General features: G+C 43.4%; 1 protein-coding gene across 1 annotated transcript in view; it reads right to left on the bottom strand.

The window, feature by feature from the left end:
• The window catches only part of AKAP10 (A-kinase anchoring protein 10), a 45,420-nt gene that overhangs the window by 9,545 nt on the left and 16,535 nt on the right, over positions 1-19,340 (bottom strand). The window contains exons 5-12 of the mRNA XM_031685916.2: positions 17,707-17,805; positions 14,321-14,405; positions 13,401-13,524; positions 9,047-9,183; positions 7,460-7,604; positions 5,589-5,762; positions 2,923-3,032; positions 51-133 (exon numbers count right to left, since the gene is read on the bottom strand). Of these exons, the coding sequence (XP_031541776.1) occupies positions 51-133; positions 2,923-3,032; positions 5,589-5,762; positions 7,460-7,604; positions 9,047-9,183; positions 13,401-13,524; positions 14,321-14,405; positions 17,707-17,805 (957 nt within the window). The remainder of the gene's footprint in view (positions 1-50; positions 134-2,922; positions 3,033-5,588; positions 5,763-7,459; positions 7,605-9,046; positions 9,184-13,400; positions 13,525-14,320; positions 14,406-17,706; positions 17,806-19,340) is intronic.

Here is a 19,340-nt window from a genome sequence, read left to right as displayed (position 1 = left end):
CTAACGTGAGTAGAGGCGAGACGAGAGCAGTAAATAAAAACACCACAAACCTTTTGATTTCTTTACATCAGGTTCAGGCTCAGACTCCCGGATGAACTGCCCCAAGTCACTCACTCTTCCAAACGTCATCTTCCTAGGTAAGGATGAAAAGAATATAATTTATAACATCAATTTTAAATTAAGAAGAAAAAAATCAATTTTTAAGCACCTCATCTAGATCTAGAAAGCCAGAAATACAATTTACGTCTATCCCATGTTACTCAGAGTGGGGCTTACGTCAAAAGAACCACCCCCACAGAAAGTCATCTTTACGTCAAAGCAATTCCACTCAAGGTCCTCAGAAAGTTTATGAAACATGGTGAATTAGTAGATAACTCAGTTATAAAAATTCATACAGAAAAGGCATAAGAATAGCCAAAATAACTTTGTAAAAGAGGCAGGAAGGTAGGACTTGCCCTAACAAGATCAAAATATGTTGTAATTATATACATTGTATAGTAACAGAAAGCAAACTTAGAAGGCAAAGAACACAGTGAAAGGCCTTATTTTTAACAGATGTTAGTAACTGATAATTAATATCCAGAAACACACAGAATTCCGACAAATCGCTATGGAATTACCCAACAGAAAAATGTGAAAAGGAGATGAACAGCCATTCATAGAAGAAAAATCTGAACCACCAACAAACAGCCCAAAAGAAGCTCAATCTCATAAGCAATAACCCCAGATTACTGAAAAAGTTTAAACTTGATATTATTTATTTTGACAAGGATGTGGGGAAAATTAGTATCTTTATTAATGATTGGTAAGAATGGAAAATGTACAGATCCTTTTAAAGGTAAACTGGGAAGGGCTATTAAAATTTTAAATCTGCTTCTTGGCACTAGGAAATAGAAAAATAAGTCCCCTGCTACACGGTTTAACAGTAAGATTGCCAGCAACTTAAATACTCATCAATACCAAAATGGCCAAACAGTAACAAAGCACACTACGGACTATTCTGCCACAGCTACGAGCTATAATTATGTATAGAACACTCTAACATGGTTAAAATGAGGTAAATCTGTGTGGACTAACAGAAAAATCTTCAAAATTCACTGTGAGTGAAAGCACAAGATACAGAGTATCAGTTACATAAACGCAAGAAACAAAAACATACACTACAACATAGCAGTGACCACCCTCGAGGAAGGGAGACAACAGGCCCTGCTGTGCAATAAGGGGGCTCAGCCTCACCTGTAAACTCAGGTTTTCATGAGAGATTAACACATTTGTAACTGAAAGTTAGCTGAAGAAGAAAGACAAATCTTGTGGTGTCTGCAAGTTACTCCATTTCACACAAAGTGGATCTTCTTTTACAGAGGGCCTTCCTAGTGAGTCAGATTCATACATGGGGACCAACGTACCAACTGGTGCAGGCTTGTTTGCCTTCTGGAAAACTGCAGGAAGATGCTAAAATCATAAAGCTAAAACAAACACTGAAAACTACCTCTGAAGATTGAGGAAAATAATTATTCTCTATTTTTGACCCATTTTATAAGTCAAAAAATATGTATTTATTTTACAAATTTAAATTTAATGAATTTTTATATATATTTATTTTACACACACACAAAAAAAACATCTTGCAGCTGATAGACTTTCTCAAGTAAGATTTGAAATAAATGAACCAACCATTCCTTAAGAATGGCATGAAGTCACCAGCTTACTGTCCACCATTTCCTACAAGAAGAAATGAAGACTACTGCAACCCCAACACGGCCGAGGACAACCACCTGCTCTCTCCAAGGTACTTTCCAGACTCCTTGGTCTGTCAACTATCACTTTACTTTCGGATGAACGCAATTGAGCCTGCTGAAATTCCTTTTTGTGGTACTGCTGGGACTGAGGTGGGGGAATCAAGCCTTTACACAGGGTTCTGTGTTTTCAAGCCATCTTTAGGGAAGAGGCAATGATTTCATGATTCAATCCACGGTAAAGTGCAAGAAGTGGTGTATCACAGGAGTATGGGCAAATCTTCCTGTTACAGACAAAATAAACAACCTAGTAATTCTTAAATACAAAGGAATGATTTTATTCCATTTTCCAAGTACAGCTGGCTCTCCATATCTGCGGGTTCACCCTCTACAGAGTCAACCAACTGCTGACTGAAAATATTCAGGAAGAAAAAAAGAATTCCAGAAAGTTCCAAAAAGCAAAACTTGAATTTGCTGTGTACTGTCAACCATTTACATAGCATTTACATTGTGCTCACAACTATTTACACAGCATGGACACTGCATTAGGGGTTATAAGTAACCTAGAGATGACGTACACAGGTTTAAAATACTAAGTAAGCCACTTTAGGTAAAGGACTTGAGCATCCTCAGATTTCAGTATCCGAGGGGGTCCTGGAACCAATCCCCTGCTGCCACTGAGGGATGACTGTGATAGTTGTACAGTCCAGAATAAATCATATTGGTGTCTTGGTACTTGATTTTTGCTTTTAAGGCAGAGACTCTGAAACAGCTGACATGTGAACCAAATGAAAGTGGAAGCGACAGCCTAAAACACACCATGCAAACATGACACTCACCAGTCTCGTGTGCGGTGGTGCAAGGACAGTGGTAATGACATTTATCGAGTGCCCACTGATACCAGGCACTGGTTCAGATGCTTTTCATGTATCATCTCATTCAATCCCCCCAACAACCCAGTAAAGTAGGACACTACCCTCATCTTACAGACAGAGAAACTGAGACACAAAGGGGTCAAAGAGCTTGCCGGTAAGCGGCGGAGCTGAGACGGAAATGCAGGACGTGCCCCGAGCCCTCACTCTGAACTGCCCCACCACGGAGCACTCGTGTGAGAGCGCTGGGCGCATACAGCAGCAATCAGAAACCATTCTTACATTTTAAACTGGAAAATACAAAAGATGCTCACCCTGCGTATGTCCGCTGATATAAAGATTCTGGATCCAGACTTGCAGCATCCACAATTATCGCTTCATCAAAATTTTTCAGAATTTTAACACTGGCTTTTTTCACACTGGACTACAACAGAAGTTGTGAAATTAGTAGTGGGTTATTCAGGAATCAAATCGGTCCTGGCTTTGAATATAACAGATCTGGACAAAATCTTTACTTCTGAAACACCTGTACTTCTCACTCAACCCCGTTACTAGTGAGACACTTGACAGCAGTGACTCTGAAATGGAACCTCAAAGCACGTAATTAAAACATGCGACACGTGCACCCGTACGTCAAGTGTGTTTTTCTTAATGACCTAAGTTCCAACAGACATGCCGACGGTCCCAACCATGCCAAACTCCCATCCTTTGGGGCACGTGTATCTTTGCTAATAAATGTAAAGCCCAACTTCTACATGATAAACATGAACGCTTTTGATTCTCAGTGTGGCCCTGTGACGAACGAGAAGATAAAGGACACTTTCTAAAATGACCAGCTAGACAGAGAGCGGCACACTCCCTCCCACTCACGTCCACGGAAACAAAGCAAGTCAGAGCTGGCGCGTCCATGAGGTACAGGGCCAACCCAGAGACTCCACTTTTAAACATTCAATTGTTGGGGAGAGTATAGTTCAAAGTGGCTGCCTTATACACAAGCTTACTTACTGCAGCACCACTGAAAATAACAGACAGGAACGCACTTAACATCTACAACTGAAGCGTACGTTAAGTTAAAAAAATAACGGAACAGATGCTTACAGAACACTCTACAGTAGGGGTGAAAAGGGCTCTCTCTGTGTGCTGAGAAGGGCGCACAATTAATCAGAAAGAGGCACCAGAATAAGAGAAGAGGGAATTCTTCCATGAGGCCACTGAGGTAAGACACCAAAACCAGGCATCTCAAGAGAAGAAAACTTTGGACACTATCTCTCAGAGTGAAACGCAAAACCCTCAGCCGAAGACTAGCGGCCAAGCCCAGCACTGCACTCGCGCCCCCCGCACCACAGTAGGCGGGGCTGTCCCGAGAACGCAGGGCTGGGCTGATGTCCGAAACCGACAGAGGAAAACCAAACCCACGCAAGTGCCTCAGCTGACAAAGAAAAGACGCCTAACAGAACCCAACACCTTTCATGGTAAAAAAAATTCAACAAACTAAGAATAGTAGGGACGTCAACCTGATAAAGAGCACTGGTGAAAGTTCCACACCGAACATCCCGGTAAACGACGAAAACCTGACCGCCTTCCCGAGAGATCAGGAGCAAGATGCCCACCTTCACGACTTCCCCTAAACACTGTCCTGCGAGTTCTAACCGGAGCAGCTCGGCAGGCAAAGGAAAGAAGCATCCAAAGTGGGCAGGAAGAAAGAAAACTAGTTCCATCCACAGACAGCATAATCTTACATACAGAAAATCCTGACGAATCCACAGGAAAACTATTAGAGCTGACAGATGAATTTAGTAAAGCTGAAGCTACAAAACACACCAAAAGCAGTTCTGTTTCTGCATACCGTCAATGAAGAATCAGAACATGAAATTAAGAAAGCAAATTACAGTAGCATCAAAAAGAATAAAATGCTCAGGAATAAACTGACCCAAGGAGGTGTAAGACTTATACACAGAAAACTACAGAACATGGCTGAAAGAAATGAAAGGCCGCCTACATGGAACGGCAGCCCACGTTCGTGGACTGAGAGGCAGCGTCGTTAAGATGGCAATACTGCCTAAAGCAATTTAAAGACTCAGTGCAACCCTGACCAAAATGGAAAAGCTGATCCTAAAATTCACATGGAATGGCAAGAGACCCAGAACAGCCAAAACTATCTTGCAAATGAAAAAAAGCAAAGTCAGTGAACACATACTTTCTGATTTCAAAACTTACAGAGAGAGCCTTGCTTATGGCAATAAAATTGCTACTGTCTTATAAACTAAGAAAATTGATCCAAGGCCAGGGTTACTTATTTAGTTGTCAACGGGGATGAGGAAACAACTCTGCTACATTATTAAAACCACGGTGAAGAAACTAGACCGGGAACACACCCCCGGTTCTGCCACTCACTGCGTGGCTTTGATAAAATCAGGCACCTTTCTACTATGCCCCCAGAACTCTTTCCTTGGGCACAACCCATTTCGCGTGATTTGGGGAGAATCAGGTCGGGTCTGATGAATGAAAGCACTCCAAAAAGACCAAAGAAGCTTAAGGAGCTGTCCAACGACACCACGGTTCAAAACAAAACCAAAAGCTCTTCAGTGAAATAGTAATAAATCTAGGAGTTCATGCAATCATCCTATAAAAAAGCATTCCAAATTCAGTAACTAAAATTTCTCAAATAATTATACAGAGAGCTTCCTGGAGGCTATAGATATGTCACATCATTTGATTATTAAAAGCAGCAGCCACAGAGCCAGTAAGTGCCAGTGCCAGAACAAAGGCCTGAATGACACACACGCCCCCTTTCAGTGTAACTCGCCAGCAGCCGTCACACACACTCTGGTCAGACTAGACAGTAAGCAGGCTGACTCTGCTTCTCCTTTGTTTTTGTTTCTTCTACAACTTAAAACTTACAAACCGGGTCTGACACGGGTACCTGAACGGAAGGATCTGTACGCCCTCCTTCCTAACAGCAGAGGAAATCGGTGGGTACCTGAGAAGCCAAACCGTCGGAGCCACCTGGGTGAGCGTCATCAGGAGGGCCCCCGGGGCCATGGGCAGTCAGCGACACACCCCCTCCCAGAAACTCGTCTCCGCGAACCGAATGGATGAGATCATTCAAATATTTATAATAGAGATTGCTGGACAAAAAGCCAGGTAAAAAGACCTGAAAGAGAGGATATGCATTATTTCAATGGTGGAATCACACACACCACAACTTTATTTCAAAACACAGTTCTACCTACAATGCTACCAGTCACCACACATGATTTTGCTTCTCCTTGTTACATTCCAAATATCACCCCTTTGTATACAGTTTACTTTCTAATTCAAACTATAATGAGAACTTACAATTTACAGGTACTTTGCCCCCAAAACACTTGCCGTGCAACTACTGAATGGACTTGATATCAAGACTTCTTAGTGACCAGAAACCAGTCCATGGAGTGGATATAATTTGAAACTAGATTTTTCTGCTTTGTTATAAATATTTTTGCATATCCACTGATTTTGACTTTTGAACTGATTTCCTTAAGATGAATTACCAGGGGTGTGATTACTGAGTGGAATGGTCTGAAGGTTTTAGCTCTGATAACGCGGAGGATGTTGAAGACGTATCACTACACATCAGGCTTTCCAACACTGCGTTGTTTTTTTTAAATCATTGTTTAAGAAATGTCTGATGCTACATGATGTTTTTATCTGCATTTAAAAATTATATTGATGCTAAGTTTCCACGTTTATTATTGGCATTTCCCATTACCAACTTTTCCTTCACAACACTTGGCACAATTGTAAATATGTATGCCTGTGTTTAGTATGTGCCTTCCTCACAGACGGAGGTCCAGGAGGGCAGGAACCACGTCCTGCACACCGCTGCACCACCAGCGTCCAGCACAGAGACGCTCAGTGCTACTGGACGAAGCATCCTTGACTGTATTCTTAAAATTGGCTTAAGTTCCTTAAATACACAGTTAGTAAGGAGTATTTTACAGTTTGTTTTTCTGTATTTTAACTTTATTAACCAGAAAGTTTATGTTCTTTGTATGATACAGATCTTGAACTTTTCCTTTACGATCAGAAACTTTTCATTTCAATCATGAAAAAATGATCAACCCTGGGCAATAGCTGATGGTCCATCCAGTTTACCGCTAGCCCTTCAATGATTTTTTTTATGCGTAACTCTTCCATATTCCTGAAACCCAGTTTCTACATGTGGTGTCTCGTAATCCCTTTCTGCCTAGATGCCCAGGAAACATTTAAGCCAAATAAACTCATGGCTCATCCTGGGCCCTGCAATGCTGAGTAAAGCCCGCTCTGGTTCGTTAGAAGACTGATCCACGCACCACTTCTAACACTTGGTTATTAGGCAGTTATTACTGAGGCCCTGTAAGCGACCGCGACGCTGAGAACTAGCGCTCCAGCCCCACAGGGGTCTTGGCGAGACACTTGGATCGTCTCCAGGCTAATGCTGCAGAACACTATGCAGTGACCCACGGGTGTGACAATGGCAGTAAGGAGAGCACTTCACACTTTTAATGCTTACTGAGTCGGATGCTGTGTCCCTAACACGCACTCTATACATCTTACCTCATTTTTACCCTCAAACTACACTGAGGTAAGTATCTGTATTAGTCCATTTCACAGATGAGCAAAGGTAGAGAACGTGAGGAGCTGCCCGAGGCCAGTCAGTCTGTGAAGACGAACGCGCACCACGTGAGACCCAGCGACGCCTCTGCGCCCCACCACTGCCGCGCGGCTTCCACCTTCCACCGTTCTGTTACAACTGGTTTTCCCCACATAGTATTTTGGGTTCCAGCGGTAAAAACTTCTCGTAGTTCAATGCCTTTGAAGTCTGGTTACCTTCTCCATGGTCGTCCAGGCCTGACGTAACGGAGTGGTGAAACAGTTGGGCAGGGGCCCACCTTCCCTGCAGATATTGGATTCAATTTCTAATCGCACAACGTCATCGAATCCAAGAGGATGTGTGGCTTGGAGGGAGAAGTACCTAAGGAAGAAAGACAGCCAAAGTGAAACCGAATGCCACACAATTATTAGCAACTTCTGGCCCCTACACCAGAGAATCTTCTGTGGGGCTACTTGATTCAGCCCGCAGACGCAGGACACAGAGAGGGGCTGCTGACAGCCCTGCCGCAACCTTTATTCCCGCTGCCCCCGAGGTACCTGAGTCAACCCGCCACCATCCTTAGATCCACTCTTCAGTTCCAGCAGGAAAAAACTTTCTTTTTTCTTGTTACCAGCATTTTCTTAACAAAAAGTGAGTCTCCCATCTTGCAACAAATAAGTTGGCAAATATTCCTCTATGATTTAAATTTTGGAGCACTCCAGACCAAATATCTAAATGTAAATGCTTGCTACATTAACATACATATAACAACGTTTCCTATATAACACTTCCCCACAAATACATTATACTAGAATAAACAGTGGACAAACATTAAAAGCTGCAACCCAGTCCAAGTTCTGCCACTAATTCACCCTGTGACTTTGAGAAAGGCACTACCCTCTGAGCCTCAGTTTTCTTATCTGCAAAATGGGAAAAATCAGACTAGATCCCTAATCTGGCTATTTATCGGAATCACCTGGGTGTCTTCTAAAACTAAAGGCTCCTGGGTCACACCTCTAACCGGCTGAGTCAGACTCTCTGAGAGGAGGACCGAGGAGCTCCTGGGCGCTTCTCCTTCTCACAGCCCAGCGCGAGCCTGCGCAGCAGCGGCCAGGACCCCTGGCCCGGACTCTTCTCCATCCTCCAGTCCTCCTCTTACCACTTGCTTATGGACACAGAGACATATTACTTTTCTTTACAGAACAAAGAAAATAAAAAAAAAAAAAAAAAAAGAGGGATAGAGTTTTCCGTTCTGCTCACTGTAAGATTTTGCTGCCCTCTTATTTTCACTGAAAACTACTGAAAGACTATCCCCCTCTGAGTCGTCAGTCTGGCTGAGCAGCTCTGCACCAGAAGACATGGTCACCACCGCACAGGTATTTAAGGCCCTCTGCAGTCCAGTCCAGCGAGTTCCTCCTCCGCTTACACACCCTGCTCAGGTGTCAGTTACCCAGAGCCAAGTGTCTTTAGTGACATGCTCCCCAGGTTCCTATGGCTCTGCTTGTGCTGGTGCCTCTGCCAAGAATGTCCTTTCCCACCTTCTCTGGCCAGCAGAATCCAATCCAAATCCTCCTTCTGTGAAACCCTCAATGAACTCACCGCCACCATCCCACTTGCCACACACACACCTCCCCTTTCCCCATCAACAACTTTTACTCTAAGGACCCCCACACTGTGCACACCCCAATGAAAAGCAGCTTGTACGTGGCTCCCTGTGAGCTCCTTGACAGCAGAGACTGAGTTTATTCTTTATTTCCAAAGAAGACACCAAATACTCAGTAAGTATCTGCGAAATGCTGAATGCACCTATCAATCAAACTCACTTGTCGTATAAAATCATGGCATCGTTCTGTGCTTCCTGTCCATCATACTGGCCCTTTTTGGCAGCAAGCTGAGACTGGAAGTTATCAGCTGCCAACCAGAACTGTAAGATATTCACTGCATCCTCTTTTTCCATGTACTGGGAAGAAAAAATACAGAAGAAGAAAGTAAGACTATAAGCAGATTTCTCTCACCAACTACAATCCATATGTAAGTTCCAACTATTAATATACAAGACACAAAGGAAAAAACAAACACAAAACAAAAAACCAACCTTTCCCACCCCCCTCCAAACAGATCTACATGTTTAGTTAATGTTAGCCAGCAACTTACAGTCATTTGAGATCGAGAAGTTTAAAAATATTCTTTTAGGAGAAAAAACAAAACAAAACAAAACAAAAACCTAAAAACAACAAAAAACCCAACCACCATGCAGCTGAATGCAAACTTTAGTGAACCAGAATAAAAATGACAGTAAAGATGGATTAGTGGCTCCTCACTGGCAAACATTCAAATAGTAAACTAACCAGATCAAATCTTTTTTTCAAACATTTTTTTTATTGAGTTATAGTCATTTTACAATGTTGTGTCAAATTCCAGTGTAGAGCACAATTTTTCAGTTACACATGAACATACATATATTGTCACATTTTTTCGCTATGAGCTACCACAAGATTTTGTATATATTTCCCTGTGCTATACAGTATAACCTTGTTTATCTATTATACATATGCCTGTCAGTATCTACAAATTTTGAACTCCCAGTCTATCCCTTCCCTCCCCCCACCCCTGGCAACCACAAGTTTGTATTCTACGTCTATGAGTCTGTTTCTGTTTTGTATTTATGTTCCCCCCCTTTTTTTTTAGATTCCACATATAAGCGATCTCATATAGTATTTTTCTTTCTCTTTCTGGCTTCCTTCACTTAGAATGACATTCTCCAGGAACATCCAATTTGCTACAAATGGTGTTATGTTGTCGGTTTTTATGTCTGAGTAGTATTCCACTGTATAAATATACCACCTCTTCTTTATCCAGTCACCTGTTGATGGACATTTAGGCTGTTTCCACATCTTGTCTATTGTAAATAGTGCTGCTATGAACATTGGAGTGCAGGTGTCATTTGAAGTAGGGTTCCTTCTGGATATATGCCCAGGAGCGGGATTCCTGGGTCATATGGTTAAGTCTGTTCCTAGTCTTTTGAGCAATCTCCATACTGTTTTCCACAGTGGCTGCACCAAACTGCATTCCCACCAGCAGTGAAGGAGGGTTCTCTTTTCTCCACAGCCTCTCCAGCATTTGTGATTTGTGGACTTTTGAATGATGGCCATTCTGACCAGTGTGAGGTGACACCTCACTGTAGTTTTGATTTGCATTTCTCTGATAATTAGTGATATTGAGCACTTTTTCATGTGCCTGTTGATCATCTGTATGTCTTCACTGGAGAATTGCTTGTTTAGGTCTTCTGCCCATTTTTGGATTGAGCTGTTTGTTTTTTTTATTAAGTCGTATGAGCTGCTCATATATTCTGGAGATCAAGCCTTTGTCGGTTTCATTTGCAAAAATTTTCTCCCTTTCTGCAGGTTGTTGTTTTGTTTTACTTATGGTTTCCTTTGCTGTGCAGAAGCTTGTAAGTTTCATTAGGTCCCATTTGTTTATTCTTGCTTTTATTTCTATTGCTTGGGTAGACTGCCCTAGGAGACAATTTTTGAGATGTATTTCAGATAATGTTTTGCCTATGTTTTCTTCTAGGAGGTTTATTGTATCTTGTCTTATGTTTAAGCCTTTGATCCATTTTGAGTTAATTTTTGTGTGTGGTATGAGTGAGTGTTCTAGCATCATTGATTTACATGCTGCTGTCCAGTTTTCCCAACACCATTTGCTGAAGAGACTGTCTTTATTCCATTATATATTCTTGCCTCCTTTGTCGAAGATTAGTTGACCAAAAGTTTGTGGGTTCATTTCTGGGTTATTCTGTTCCATTGGTCTATATGTCTGTTTTTGTACCAATACCATGCTGTTTTGATTACTGTAGCTCTGTAGTATTGTCTGAAGCCTGGGAGAGTTATTCCTCCAGCCTCTTTCTTCTTCTTCAGTAATGCTTCGGCAATTCTAGGTCTTTGATGGTTCCATATAAATTCTATTATGATTTGTTCTAGTTCTGTGAAATATGTCCTGGGTAATTTGATAGGGACTGCATTAAATCTGTAGATTTGCTTGGGCAGTGTGACCATTTTAACAATATTGATTCTTCCAATCCAGGAGCATGGGATATCTTTCCATTTTTTTAAGTCTTCTTTAATTTCCTTAATCAGTGTTTTATAGTTTTCCATGTATAAGTCTTTCACCTCCTTGGTTAGATTTATTCCTAGGTATTTTATTACTTTGGGTGTTATTTTAAAGGGGATTGTTTCTTCACTTTCTTTTTCTGTTGATTCATCATTAGTGTAAAGAAATGCAACTGATTTTTGAACGTTAATCTTGTAACCTGCTACCTTGCTGAATTCTTCGATTATTTCTACTAGTTTTTGTGTGGACCTTTCAGGGTTTTCTATATATAGTATCATGTCACCTGCATATAGTGACACTTTCACCTCTTCTTTTCCAATTTGGATCCCTTTTATTTCTCTCTCTTGCCTGATTGCTGTGGTTAGGACTTCCAGGACTATGTTGAATAGGAGTGGTGATGGTGGGCAGCCTTGTCTTGTCCCAAATTCTGGTGGGAAGCTTTTGAGTTTTTCACCGTTGAGTACTATGCTGGCTGTAGGTTTGTCACATAGAGCTTTTATTATGTTGCGATATGTTCCCACTTTACCCACTTTGGCAAGAGTCTTTATCATAAATGGGTGTTGAATTTTATCAAATGCTTTTTCTGCATCTATTGAGATGATCATGTGGTTTTTGTCCTTTCTCCTGTTGATGTGATGTGTTAAATTGATTGATTTGCATATGTTGAACCACTCTTGTGTCCCTGGGATGAACCCAACTTGATCATGATGTATAATCCTTTTTATGTGCTAATATTTTGGTAAGGATTTCTGCATCTATGTTCATCAGTGATATTGGTCTGTAATTCTCTTTTTTGGTAGTGTCTTTGCCTGGTTTTGGCATCAGGGTGGTAGTGGCTTCATAGAATGAGTTTGGGAGTATTCCCTCCTTTTCAATCTTCTGGAAGAGTTTGAGAAGGACTGGTATGAATTCTTCTTTGTGTGTTTGGTAGAATTCCCTGGTGAAGCCGTCCAGTCCTGGACATTTATTTGTAGGGAGGTTTTTTATTGCTAATTTGATTTCATTTCTAGTGATCGGTTTGTTCAAGTGTTCAGATTCTTCTCGGTTCATTCTTGGTGGACTGTATGTTTCCAGAAACTTGTCCATCTCCTCTAGGTTATCCATTTTGGTTCCATACAGTTTTTCATAATATTCTTGTATGATATTCTGTATATCTATGTTATTTGTTGTAATTTCTCCATTTTCCTTTCTTATTTTGCTTATTTGTGCTTTCTTCTTCTTTTTGAGTTTGGCCAGAGGTTTGTTGATTTTATTTACTTTTTCAAAAAAACAGCTTTTGGTTTAATTGATTTTTTTCTGTTTTTTTTAAAATCTCTGTTATATTTATTTCCTCCCTGATCTTTATTATTTCCTTCCTTCTGTTGACTTTTGGGTGTTTTTGCTCTTCTTTTTCGGACCAAATCTTTTATACTTGGTCATTTCCACCATTCCACACAGCCATATTAACCAGAACAAATGCTGACTTAAATTTATGGCAAAAAGAGGGAGTGAAAAAATAAATCCACTGAGTAACTGTTTCTGTGAAGAGGCAGGATGCAAGCGTGAGGCTAAGTTGCTGCCTGTGAGACCTGGAATCCTCGCTGCTTAAGAGGCACTTGCTTTGCAATGAAGCGATTTGCTGCGGCCTAACAGCTGCAGAGCCGGAAGCCTCGCTGGGCGGCCCTGCTGAGCAGCTCAAGGAGACTGATGACAGCAGGGAAAACTCCCTGCTTCCCCTCTCTCTTCTGAAGTCTGGCCACAAACATTTATGCACTGGAGTCAAGTACCAAATCTGCGGTTTTAAAACAGTTGTAAATAACTAAATACCTGCATTTTTTATAAGAAGAACTTTAATTAGGTTTTTCAAAATTAGTTGTTGCACACCGAATTTTCATGTTCTCTTTAATCTAATATGCCATTAAGTACTCTTGCCATTATACGCAACGCAGAACAGTAATAAAAGTACTTAAATCCAACTGATCTTTTTGGAAATGATATGTGTGCTATCTTCCACAGCCAGGGGCCGAGCAGTTAGGGTCTAGAGGCCGGAATGCCCTAACGGAGTGCAAAAGGAAATGCAGACTTTACCTCAGAGAAATAAAAGAGGGCTGACTCACAGAAGAGGATATCAGCCAGGTAAACAGCTCCACTGGTCAGCACTTCAATCTGGTATTTACAGAAATGGTGACTTCGGAGAAATTCACTAAAGTGCCTACACATGGACAAAAAGGTAAAACGTGAGGGATCGACCAAGCAAAGCGCTCAACCGGGGTGATACAGTCTTTCCACCCTGCGCCCCTGCAGCTCATCAGCCCAGGCCAGCGCTCCCCCTCTTCTCGCGGTGCGTTCTGCTTCCTCCAGCTGTGAAAGGTCTCCCCACCTCGCACTGGGCGGTAGCTCTCCCCTGATACCGGCCACATGCTACCTTTTATTACAGCAACTAAAGAACATGGCCTATTGCTCTTTTTAGGCTGTAATTTTCCTCAAAGCAGGTCCTACATCCAACTGTGCACAGCACCCTTTTCATAAATGTTACGTGAAAGAATGAATACGTAGATTTTTTTAGAGGGCATGCAGCAAGAATTGATCTAACAAAACTCTGGAGGCAGTTTCAACAAATCTATGTGAATTCAGTGACACAGCATCCATTAAGCTTCAAGCATGCACTAACAAGCGAGGGTGCCCATCTGAAGACACGCACTGTTTACACAGATAAACCAATCACGCATCACACCAATCACAGTCATCCGCAGGTGACTTCAGAATTAAATTCTTTAAATTAGGAAATATCAGCAGTAAAAATAAAAATCTGTTTTATTTTTAATAGAATTCACATTATTTATATTTAAAAGAAACCATTAACCAAGGTAGTCACAGAGTATGCCTATAAGACCCTGTAAACATTCAAAGTACTTAAATCCTCAAAGGTAGTTTGTTTTTAGTTCTATTCTTAAGACTGAACCCAAATTCCCAAGGACGAGAAATGCGCAAGGATGAGGCTGACTTACTCTTGCTCCATCGCACTGAAGACGATGGACTGCGCCAAAACAAAACAGTTGGGATCCACCTGCCCATCTTCTCCACAGATCTTTGCTGCAAAAGAAATGGTGGATACTTAAGTTTTTTTCTAAGTCCAAACTACACATATTTGTAAATCAAACTAGGAAATAACTGTAAATGCATATAAATTAGAAGATTTTTAAATGAAATGAAAACACCAGTGAACAGCTGATCTTGAGGTAAAGAAGGTCTTTTGAAGCATACACGCAAAAGTGGAAATCAAAAGATTCAACAATGTAAGATTTTTATACCTTATAACACCCCCGTAACCAAATAAAAGGGCAAACTGGGTAAAAAAATTTGCAGTATATATGACAGTTTACTCTGTGAACGACATATTATTTTCACTCACGTATCAAGAGCTCTTACAAACTAAAAAGAAAGTCCCAAAAGAAAAATGAATGAAGGACAGAGAAAGAAAACTGACTAAAGAACAAATATAAAATGGCCAACATGAAAAGACACACGTGCTCTCTAGTGAGCACAGAAATATAACTGCGGATCAGAACAAGGAGGATGCCGCCCTCCGTCTAGTCAGTCGGCACACAGCTGTTTCAGCAAACCCTATGCTTGACCGTGTAATGGCACGCAAACTTGGGCAGGGGCGTGGGACAGCTGACCGTTAGTGGGAATACAGACTGGTCTATCTCTGGAGGGCAGTCTGGAAGTTCCTAGCATCAGCTTTAAAAATGTATATACCCCTCCAACAAGCAGTTCTATTTCTAGGATTATAACCCAAGAAATTACAGATTTGTGAAAAGAGCTATCTGTAAGATAAAGTTTATCAAGATGTCATTCGGCACAAATTTTAAAACATAAAATGGGCTAAAATTAGGAGTGGCCTAAATAAACTGTGATGAACCAATGAGCCGCTTCCCCAGCCCGTATGCAAGGCTAGAAAGCCCCGCCACGACGGCTGGGGTCACAGTTCACGGCCTCAGTGGGCTCTGAACGAAAGCCGGGGTGGCGGAGAGCTTCCGGGCCACCCAAGCCCGTGCTCTCCTAGGCAACACACAGTGCACCCTGCCCTCCGGAAACGCCTTATGTCTCGCCTCCTGTGCTCTCTGCTGCCCACTCTGCTTCCTACTGCACTCAGGGAACAGAAGCAATCAGAGCACCGTCGCCATCACCTGCCACACCACCGGCTCCCACGAGCCACCACCTCTCAGTCTCTCCTGTTCCTGCAGACGAACTGCCCTCGCTCCCACCAGACCACTCTCACTCGAGCACTGAGTCCTACCCTCTTCTGCCTCCTGAGGACTTCTCTCCTCCAGCTGCTGTCCCCTCCCTCCCGCATCAACGCCCCCTTCGCTACTGCCTCACTCCCACAGCTGTTGGTACATTGTACACGTGCGCACAGGCAACACACCCCAGAGGCTCCCTCCACACCTTAAAAACAAACCCCAAACCACTGTCCCTTGACTTAACACCCCCTTGCAGCTCACCCTCGAGCAAAATGCCTCATACCTGCTGTTCCCACTCCTCCTCCTCTCTGCTCTTAAGGCTCCCCTAGTTAAGTTTTTGTCCCTAACGGTCCACCGAAATTAAGAGGACCAGTGGCCCAGCTGCCCGCTGGGCTGTAAAATCCATTCTATTCCTGGTGTTCATCTTACTCACCCTGTCAGCCCGACTTAACGCCTCTGGCCCCTCCCTTCCTTCCAGAAACACTTTTTCACTTGGCCTCCAGTAAAGACTGTGCTCTCGACACACAGTTGATGCGGGGGGCCGACACTACCGGCAGCGTCTTCCCTGACTCCTTTGCTGGCTCCTCCTCACCTGCCAGGCTTCCAGGTGCTGGGCCCACCCCAGGCCTCAGTGCTCCAGCCTCTCGTGCTCTCAGTGACCATACTGGGCTCCACGGCTCTAACCCACCCATGTGCCAATGACTTCCAAGCAGACACCTCCAGCCTGCATCTCTCTCTCGAGCTCCTAACCTAAGGTCCCGCTGCCCGCCTGACACTCCCCACCCGGACATCTGAAACCCACACCCCTGACTTCCCCGTCACCACATCTTCATCTTACAAACAGCAACTCCTCTCTCCCGGGTATTCAGGTTTTAAAAAATGAAGTCATGCTGGATTCCTTTTTTCCTCTCACACCACTCACTTCCACACCAACCAATCCCTCCCAGAGCTACGCGCTACTCTGTTCAGACTCCTAACAGTCACGACTAGAACAGCCCAGGGAAGTCTAGGAGGTGGCAGCGACAAACACTCACAAACAGAGGGACGACACAGAAAACCCAAATCCCACGACAACATCTGCGACAAAACCTGGTGGAAACTCCAAACGGCCAGGAGGTGGGGACAAGCCACCAACAGTCACGAGACCCACGAGTTACAGGCGTTCGAGCACGTGGGAGAAGAAAGGAAACCAGTGGGGTGCTCTCCTGGCGGGCCAGGTGGCACGGTGGGCAGGTGCGAGCGCACGGTGGGGCCCGGGGCTGCAGCCCCGCCGAGGAGTGGAGGCCCAGAGCACCCCGGCTGGCGAGAGGCTGCCGGGAGCAGGGCAAGGGGCTTCAGCTCACAGATTGAAAATACTAATTTTTGTAATAAAAATTCAAAACTTAGGAGCAGGACTTGATGGGACTATAACAAATATTTGCTTACTGAATCAATGAACCACTTCTATCTGTGATTTCAGGTGCCCCTGAGGTCTTTCTGAAACAACACAGTAAAAGCTTTCATTCTTCCATTACGACCTACAGAAAACTGTATTTACGTGACTCAGTGTACACATACACGTGCACATATGATGGAAACAGTCCTCTGAAATGGTGTTTGTCTGCCCTGGCTACTATGAAGCGCTTTGATCTTTCTAGTTGAGTCTTTTTTCGGCAGGGGGGTAAGGACATAAGGGGAGACCGGTCCTAACCCACAGTTTGAAAAACACTGCCAACAGCATACTAGTTAACACGTGAGGGTCTGGTTTCAAATCCTGATGCTGTCAGGTCTGAGCCGTGACCCTGGGCACACTACTTACCTTCTCTGTGCTTCCTCGCGTACAGAGTAACAACTGTGTTTATGCCACAAGGTTCTTTAGAAGAATAAACGAGGTTACCCTTGGAAAGTGCTTAGAATGCTGTCCAGGACACAGTGAGTGCTCAGTAAACGCGCACTACTGGTGGTCTTGCTGCTGTTAATTCAACTCAGAATCTACTAATCTGGGCCCAACAAGTAAGAGAGAAACTTTTTGAGTGAGCTACAATCAGACGTACTAAAGTACCCTGAAAACAGACGACCAAGGGACTTGCTGAATTTCACGTTCATGAAAAACTCTCTGAATCAATTACCAAAACCAGGCATTGTGGGGCGTCACTTCAAGCACTGCTTACCTATGATGTCGTTTCTCATTGCTTCTGTAATGGGTATTGGCTTAGCAGCATCTGGAGAGATATATTTGGTAAAAGTATTCACTGCATCTTGTTCTATACCTGCAAGGCAAGAAGAGGACAACTTCAAAAACCACACAGCACCTTGGGTGGCACCGGACCACATTCACGCAGAGCGGGGCTCTGCTGTGTACCCAGGCCCATGCGCACGCACACAGAGATGTACACACTTTTTATTACAAATACTACTTGTTAACATACTTTGGACAAAACACGCTCTATCGTAGTGCTGCTTTCACACTACCCGGTCTGCAGAGCAGAGGCGCGTGACATGTGAACCGCCCCCCACGCCCCATCTGAGCCAACACGCTCCTTAACAGGACTCACTTGTGTGCAGCCTTGTCCCACAGCACTTCTCCAGCCATTACCTGAAGGGCTCACACAGCAGGGGCTCAAAAATTATTTATAAGTCTACATTTAAAATACTTTTACCAAATTGCACATTCATGAATACATTCATTTGACTTTCAACAATCCTGGAAGGTTACAACAATGATTTCAAACTTTTCAGTCTTGGGACTTTGCAATCTTCAAAATTACTGAGGCCCATAAGAGCTTTTGTTTATGTGAATTTTATCTATAAAGGTATTAAAAGTTAAAATGAGAAAAATTATTCAGTTAAATTAACAACATTAAATCTGTTAGAAGTTAACAATAAACACCAATTTCTATAGAAAATAACTGACAAAGTTAGTGAGAAGAGGGCACTGTTTCACATTCTGCAACTCTACTTGTCTTGATAGCAAATACACTCTCATATCTGCTTTGCCCTTCAACCTATTGTGCTACTTAGTTTTGGCTGAAATACATGGGGCTCTGGTGGTGTGAGAAGAAATGCATGCACATGCACAGGCACGTGCACACACATACGCACGTGCACACACAGTCTTTGTCGTGGTTCCTGGCACAGAGCTCCTAAAACCCACGGAGTCTCCAGTGGCAGGGCCAGAGGAGCATCCTTTGTTACCCTTTCCGCCCTTGGAGAGGTATATGGTGATGAGGTGACCAGTGGAGTGGGGCCTGGTTGTGAGAAGGCCCCACGCCCAACCTCCGGGGAGATTGGAGGGGCTGGGGGCCATCAGCTGATCACCAATGGCAGTGATTCCATCAGTTGTGCCGCGTGACGAAGCCGTACCCCTCCCCGCCCCACTTCTGGGCGGGTGACCGTATCCACGTGCCAAGAGGGTGAGGCACCCCAACCCTGTACAGACAGACGCTCCTGCACTTGGGACCCTTCTGGACCTTGCCTTGCGGACCTACCACCTGGCTGTTCCTTTCTATCCTTTATAATACCCTTTACAATAAACCAATAAATGCAAACAAAGTGTTCTCCTGAGTTCTTTGAGCCATTATAGCAAATTGCTGAAACGAGGAAGGGGTAGTGGGAACCCCTGGTTTACAGCTGGTTGGCCAGGACCAAGGTGACAACTTGGGACCTGTGACAAGCATCTGAAGTGGGTAGCCGTCATGTGGGACTGAGCCCTTAACCTGGGGGTCTGCAGTAACTCTGGGTAGTGTCAGGATGAAATGCACTGTAGGATACCCCACCACTATCCACAGAGAACTGGAGAATTGCT

This window comes from Vicugna pacos, chromosome 16 (assembly GCF_048564905.1).
Source record: "Vicugna pacos chromosome 16, VicPac4, whole genome shotgun sequence".
In the NCBI taxonomy this organism is placed as follows: domain Eukaryota; kingdom Metazoa; phylum Chordata; class Mammalia; order Artiodactyla; family Camelidae; genus Vicugna; species Vicugna pacos.
Note: the sequence above shows the minus strand (reverse complement) of the source record. Positions and strands in the feature narration are given on the sequence as shown.